The sequence below is a fragment of the Tamandua tetradactyla genome, chromosome 13, assembly GCF_023851605.1.
Source record: "Tamandua tetradactyla isolate mTamTet1 chromosome 13, mTamTet1.pri, whole genome shotgun sequence".
Lineage (NCBI taxonomy): Eukaryota > Metazoa > Chordata > Mammalia > Pilosa > Myrmecophagidae > Tamandua > Tamandua tetradactyla.
Window position 1 is genome coordinate 53,904,902 of NC_135339.1, and position 7,418 is coordinate 53,912,319.

At 43.1% G+C, this 7,418-nt stretch overlaps 1 protein-coding gene across 12 annotated transcripts in view; it reads right to left on the bottom strand.

The window, feature by feature from the left end:
* HECTD2 (HECT domain E3 ubiquitin protein ligase 2) overlaps positions 1-6,245 on the bottom strand; it is a 163,540-nt gene extending 157,295 nt beyond the window's left edge. For 2 of the 12 annotated variants that reach the window (XR_013161632.1, XM_077125461.1), the window contains exon 1: positions 5,265-5,447. Coding sequence is in view for 5 of the 12 variants with exons in the window: in XM_077125461.1 (XP_076981576.1) it covers positions 5,265-5,402 (138 nt within the window). In the remaining 7 variants the exon portion in view is untranslated. Of the gene's footprint in view, positions 1-5,264; positions 5,448-5,958 lie in introns of those variants that run through there. The other 10 variants (XR_013161631.1, XR_013161633.1, XR_013161629.1 and 7 more) reach the window with 10 other exon arrangements.
* Positions 6,246-7,418: the final 1,173 nt, after the last annotated feature.

A 7,418-nucleotide genomic window follows, 5' to 3' on the forward strand; every position in this document is an offset into this window, starting at 1 on the left:
GTAGGAAGGGATATAGGTTGAAAAAGGCAACAACTACAGAGCCTGAGCTTGATATAGAAGGATGTGAAGGAAAGCATCAATACCACAGAATTTAGAGATATATTCATACTATAATATCAAAATTCAAATTATCAGATATCCTAGAACAACACATCTTTCTCATATTAGTTCTATCTCTGATAACAAATTTTTGGACAAATTTTTCACTGGACCTCATGTTCTTTTCTAAAAATAGAAACATTGCTTTAAATGCAGATTCTATGGCCTGCATCACATAGCCCCTACATTTATGACCATAGATACAGAGTGTATGGAAGAGGGGGAAAAGCATGGATTTTTTGAGTCAGAAACATCTCAATTTTAAACAAAGCTCTGGCCATTATTAGCCATTTTACCCTTTGGCAAGGTACATATAACCTACTAGATTATTTCTGTAAAATGGGAACAACATCTTCCTTACAGGATTGTTGTGTGATTGTGTGTGAGAAAATCCATGGAAAATGCTTAGCACAGTGCAAGCATTCAAGCCACCACCAGAACACTAAAAAAATTGGAGATATCTTGATTTTGGACTTCTACCCTCCAAAACTGCAAGACAATAAAATCCTATTGCTTAAGGCAACCAGTCTATGATTTTGTTTCAGCAGCCCTAGCAAATCAAGACACCTCTTATTTAGAACATAAAGGGCAAAGGGCACAAGATTTTCGATATATAAGATTGTTCCAGTCATCCCGCTGGGCAGTTTATATACATTCACACACATACACACACAAGATTATTTTGAATGGTGTGGACTGGACTGCTTTTTTAATGCAAATATTTTTGAGAGATCTCATTTAGAAACCTTCAAATCCTTTTTATTTATAATCTTCCTTCTCCTTTCCTGTTTTCTAGTTAGATTCCACATCATGCAGATTCTTCCATGCCTTAAACTGGCCTAGGGGATGCACTCATTACCTCAAGCAAGAACTACAAACCTCCTTCCCTTACTCTCTTCCTCCTCCGTCCTCCAGTTTAACGCTACACTCCACAGATTTCATTATGTAGTTCCTCTATTTAAGAAACGCCAATGGCTTCCCACTAACCACAGAATAAAGTCCAATCTTCTCTGCCTAGTGATCTAGCTTCACCCCCCATGCAATTTCATCTCCCACGAGTTCGCAACATGCATCTATTGAGCTAGCTTCATTACTCCCTAATTCTTCCCTTTAAGCCTTGCTCATACTGTTTTCCCCACTATATAACTTTTCCTACTTTCTTCTGCCCATCCAAATCCTACCATCCTTCAATGGCCAACCAGCTAAAATAATTACCTTTGCTTTAAGGCCTTTCTTCATAGTTCTGCACACATTGATCTCCTTTTTCTGATTTCCTATAGTGCAAATTGTTTCTATGGTTCACTGTTGATTTTACATACTGCTTTGCTTTGTTATATTTTCATGCATTTGCCATGCCTGCCCTGAGGCAAGAACTTTTTTTTTTTTTTTAACTCTGTCTTTGTATTTTCCGTAGCACCTAACACAAAGCTAAACAGAAAGGATGTTCAATAATTCTGGCCCAGAGCATCTATTAACCCATTTACACAGGCTTCAGATCAAATCCTCAAACTTACACTATCCCTATACATCTTATGTTTTCCTTCAAGTTCTTTCTCCTCACTTTTCACCCACTTGACGGTTTCCTTGCCTTCATTGTAGACAAACTTCTTTTTCAAATTCTAAACTGATTTCTTCCATTTCCCTTCACCTCTCTAATCTACGTAAAATCTAGCTCTTTCTTGAACTCATTTCATTCCTCACTAGAGATTCATCTGATTTAAATGCCAAAGTAGACACCCTCAGTTGCCACTCTTATTTCTGCCTCACCTTTTGACTGTTTTTTCTTCCTTGTTCACCACTTTTTTCCTAATGGCTATATTATATCAGCACTAATTTATAACATTCTTCTCCTCATTGCAATTCAACAACCAGTAAATTCAATATTCACATCATCAGTCCTTCATATCCATATACTACTTTAAATTCTTTATTCTTTTTTTATTCTATTGACTTGTTCCGCCTTCAAAGCAGCTAGGCTAAACCCCAAACACTGAAGTCTCTGAGGGCTCTATCTAGAACCTCTTAAGCATCCCTAACTAGAGCCACTTTGACTGCCATTTCGGTCAATTCCCTACCACACCTTATTTCTGCTGTGCTTCATAATTTAATTCATTCCTTTCACCAGTCCATTTTAAATGCTGCTCCATAAACCACACTTGGGGGAATGTAATTAAAAACATAGATTTCTGGGCCTCACACATGGAGTTCCAATTCAGTGTCCGTATCCAACTTTGGTTAAACCTGAAGGATTAAACAACAAAACAAAACACTCATGCCTGAGCCTCATCCCCAGAAATTCTGATTTAATTGACCTGAATTAACATCTGGACACTGATAGCTTTAAAATTTCCCCAGGTGATTACTGTGCATCAAAGGTTGAAAACCAGTACTCTAAGGTGAGGCCTGGGAATCAGGACTTTAACACCTTGCCAAGGTAACTCTGGGGTTCAGTCACATTTGTGAACACACTGATAGGTGCCTTCTGGCTAGAATGGACTTCCCTCACACTTAGGTGGCCTTAGGATCAATAACTGTAGGGCTGCTCTTTCCAGCACCCGCTCTTCCACCCCTTCATCTTTCTTTAAATTATAGTTGAACCTCTTCAACCTTATTTAGGCTCTCCACAGTCTGGCCTATTTATTTTAGTGAGCAGTTACTTTAAACTGCTTTCACACTTTCATAAATGTGATAAAATTATTTTGGGCCACTTGAATTAAGTCATTCTAGATAGAGAGAGATGTTAGCTGGGTGCTAACAGAAGAATCACTGAAATGGCCCAAAGAAAAAGTTACTGATGGCAAGCCCCAGGACTCCTATTTAATCCATAATGACACTGAAAACAGTCACAGAGACTCTTTCCCTGCCCCGCACACCAAGAATTTCCTCACCCACTGGTGAATACAAGTAATCATTAAACTTTCCTTGCCTTTGGAAGGACCAAAATATATTTTCTCGATTTAGGCTTTTCAATGCTATAGCTCAGTCAATTCTAGCTCCGGAAATCTGAGAAATGCACACATATTGATAAGACCTTCCTCTTCTTGCTCTTCTAATTCTTGCCACAAAATCTAAGAAAAAGTCCTTTTCCCTCGGTGCTTATGACAAACCTCTGTCAATTCAAATAAGAGCCATGTTAAACAGTCATTAAAACAAAACAAAACAGGTGCACGGTTAGTTCAGTGGTTAGAATGCCCACCTTCCATGCGGGAGACCGGGGTTCGATTTCTGGACCATGCACCCAAAAACAACAACAAAAAAGAACAGAACAAAACAAAACAACAATGTTCCCAAATCTGAAAGACCTTGAAAAGCACCAGGAATTGCCTTCTCCTCATCCTCTTCTAATCTAACGTACCTTCTTAAGGTTTAATTCAAGATGTAAAAAATCTTCTTGAACTCTATTCTTCTCTTTGATGAGTAGTACAAATCCATAATCCTTTATTCACAATTCAAAAATCCTACAAGCACTTAAAACTGAAAGGCTGTAATTCATTTCATGGCAAAACATGACCTGAGCTGAACTCTTATAATCAAACCTGACCTGAACTGACATGAGGCTACCTATAGTCTGATTTTATCCCATTAGAATGGACAATGCATCTATTTCACTGTTAATATGTTTGATTATAGGAGTTGGCCTATAACACAGGGCATGTGCACCATATTTCCTTTCTAAAATCTGAAAGACTCTGGAATGCCAAAACCCTAAGGATTTCAGATAATAGGTCACAGACCTATAATCCCAACTGTATCAATTTCTGCAAGTTTTCATCCCAAACCTTCAAGTTTTCATTACACTGAGATAAACAGGGTTTTGTTTTGTTTGGGAGGGAGTTGGTGCTTGCTTGAGGACCTAAGTCCATTCATGAAACTGTTTCTATAAATACATGCATTCATTATTTTAAACAAAAGATTTAGAAATGAGTTACTGAAACACTATTTGTGACTGAAGAATGTCCTATATAAGCTTTGAAAACCTAGGATGCCAGCAGCAGGAATTAGATCTGCAAGCAGTTGGATGACAAATTCCTTCAAAGTTTGTCCAAAGTAATTCCATATCCCAGCTCCAATTTACCAATCAAAACCGTAACTGTATTTTTAACTGTCATTTTATTACTGTCCATAATTTGCTGCACTGTTTTAACCCGAAGAGCCTGTTCTAACAATTTCCAGTTAGCACATTTTGAACATCCTACGGAATCAAAACATTATTCCTAATACTTTAAAGAAGAGTGAGCTATTTTAGTACATTCTAAATTTAAATGAAATACAATTACGGATAAAGAAAATATATAATATTCACTAAACTTTTACTATTTTTTCACCCACAGGTGCGTGGCATGTCATGGCCTTTAAACAAAGCAAACTTTCAAAAGTATTTAGATATTATGCCAAATAAAAGTTTCAAAATCAATGGCTAATTTTGTTGTGTGCTCCAAAGTAACCAGAGTCAAAACCAGCAGTAAAAATAGGGAGGGGGCGGAGAAATGTCCCATTACATCATAGTTTGAAACGTCTGAGAGCGCTCTCCAAATAACCCTTCAGAAAATCCAGCTTGAAAAATCCTCCCTGTCAAGCCTGGATGATTTGAGATTAAATAAAAGGTTAAAAGAGCCTCCCCGCCTCAAGTCACATGTCCGTACCATATGAAAAACAAAACCATCACCGATGCATCTACCTCCCACTCCCCTGTCAGCAACGGAGAGGTCACAATTAAGCGGCACCTCGCCGCAGAGCCTGTGCAATCTGAAGGGGGGAGGGAAAGAAAAGCCAAGAAAAGAGGGAAATCTCTGCGCCTCAACCGCAGGCAGGCACCGCTGTAGAAAAACCACTCCCGCCTCGCTGACATCTTTATCCTCATCCAATAGATAATGCCGAATCCAAGATGCAGGTCATTTCCCTATAGAAAGTGGGGGCCAAAAAAAAAAAAAAAAAGAAAGAAAAAGAAGAGAACCCAAAACATCGAGGGTGGAAGGTGCAGCTCACGAAGTGTTCGGGGCTATCCACGAAGCACAACTCTTATCTCCGCCCAAGAAAGGGCGGCTGAGTACGTCTCCTCGGCCACCTCCGGGAGTCCCCGGAGGAGACGCCGGCCTCGAGGCGCCCCTCGCCCTCTGCCCGACGCCCGCCGTCCAGGCGCCTCGCGGCCCCCAACCGGCACCTACCGCAGCCGCGCCGGCGCCCGCCGACACGATAGGCGGCAGCTTCTCGCGCTCAGGCTCCTTCCCTTTTTTCTCCTCCGGCGCAGCCGTCGCCACCGCCGGCGGCGCGGCGGGCGAAGGCACCCGACCCGCCTCACTCATGTCGGGCCGGGCGGCAGTGGCCGCCAGGCTGCTGCTGGGGCTGGCGCTGCTACCGCCGCGGCCGCGAGAGGGCTCTGACCACGGCTTTCAACCACCGCCGCCGCCCCGCCCCCGTCCGCCCAGCGGCCCCGCGCGCGCGCCCGACTGCCGCGCTCCCGCCCCTCCCTCCTGCCGCCTCCGCGTGCGCCGGGCTCTCGGACACTGCTGTGCGCGCCTCCCGCCGGCCCCGCGCCGCCGTCTCTGTGGTCCCGCCCCGACTCACCGGTGGCTGGGTCTGGGACCCGAGCCGTAGCCACCCGCCCCAGCAGCGCCGTCAGCCCGAGGTGGAGGAGGCGCCGCGGTCGACGCTGAGCGGCCATGTTGTTTGCAGCCTGTTGCCCGAGATGACGAGAAAGGGACCCCTGCGCCGGGCCCGCTGCACAAAGTCTGGTCTCGGGGATACACTGCGAGGCCTGGGAAGGGTCGGGTGGGGAAAGAGAGCGCTCGGCGGGCGCAGCAGCCTCTCAGCCGGACGGCCTGGCCTGGGGCGCCTAGAAACTCGGGCGAGCCCCCTCACCTAAGAATTTGTGCTGTGGGCCTTTCTCCTCGGGGCGCATTGAGCCGACCCGACTCGGAGCCGTTGCCCGCCTGGGCTCTGCCTGCCCGCCTGCCGCCTCTCGGGAAAGGAGGCCGAGAGCACGGCATCTTCAGCAGACAGCCGTTCTTCGTCGACTGAGTCTTTGTTGATGCTCTGATAGCTAGCCTCCACCTACAGAGGAAAGGCCTGGGGATAAGAGGGGGAGAAGTTCCCCACCACAGGGCAGGACTGCCAGGCCACACATTTCCATCCCACGTTCCTGCTCGCCCTCTTGACTGCCAAACCGCCTCTCCCTTCCGGGCCCTCGCGCCTGGGTCTTGCTCTCTCCTTGCATCCCTTTGCTGCCTTATTTCTCTTCATTTTTCCTTTCCTCCTGTAATTTACAGAAGAAGATTCCCAAATGCAACTGCATAATCCTTAATATCAGATCGTTTTAAAATATGGGTAAGAATCTTAAAGATAGAGAGGAAAGCTTGTAGTCATGATGTTGAAACAGCCCTAACCGCCACTACCGAGACATAGACAATTTCTTTTCCTTTCTTACCGCCCCCTCTTTCCTTTTCTCAGTAGACTGGAATGGCGAGACACCCGATCTAAGAAAAGGGAAAGGGTAAGAATGCGCTGTACCACTGATTAAAAATAGGGACTTTCTCTATATTCGGGGTCTGTAGATTTTTAGGTTGTGGCTTTGTTATTTTGTTCCACATTGAGTGAATTTCCAGATCAAAGATATGACGTTTCAAATATAAGAACCAAAAGTGTCTAGAAACAAACCCAAAGGTAATTTTTTGATTATCTGTTGTTTGCATAATTCAGTGTATTCTTGATCATTAGCTTAACTAAGTACCAGTTACAGCTTCCCGTAGTAGCTAAAATGAGATTGCATGTTTTTCAAACCCAGAATTTGTAACAAGCAGATCGGCAGCAAGCAATGTACTGAATAAGTGGTATTTAGGATTGCCTTGTAAATGATAAATTCTGGCTTTTGTTTATAGGAACATTTTCAAGTTTTAAAATAGTTGCTGTTACCACCTATTTGTTAATTTTGAGAATGGTATGGAGTAAGTGCCATATGGTCAGCAAAAAAAAGTATTTCAGTGCTAATTAGCCTTGGAGGGAAATGATGTATAGAGACATTACATTGAAGCATCATTCTCCTCCTTTGTATTTTTCTTGAATTCCTATTCAGGATTTTCTTTCCTTCTTAAGCCTCATTCCATACAGGAATGTAAAATTATTTCCCACCTTTAGCAGGTCAGTTTTCTGATTATTTGGTACAGCAACAATTCAAATGTTATTTTAGAAACTGAAGACTTGATTTTTTTCCGACTTTAATGCAATTTTTAAAAATTTTTGTTAATAAAATCAACATGCAACATGAACATTCTTTTTTTTCATCACACACTTTAATGCAGTTTTACTGAGATATATTCATATAC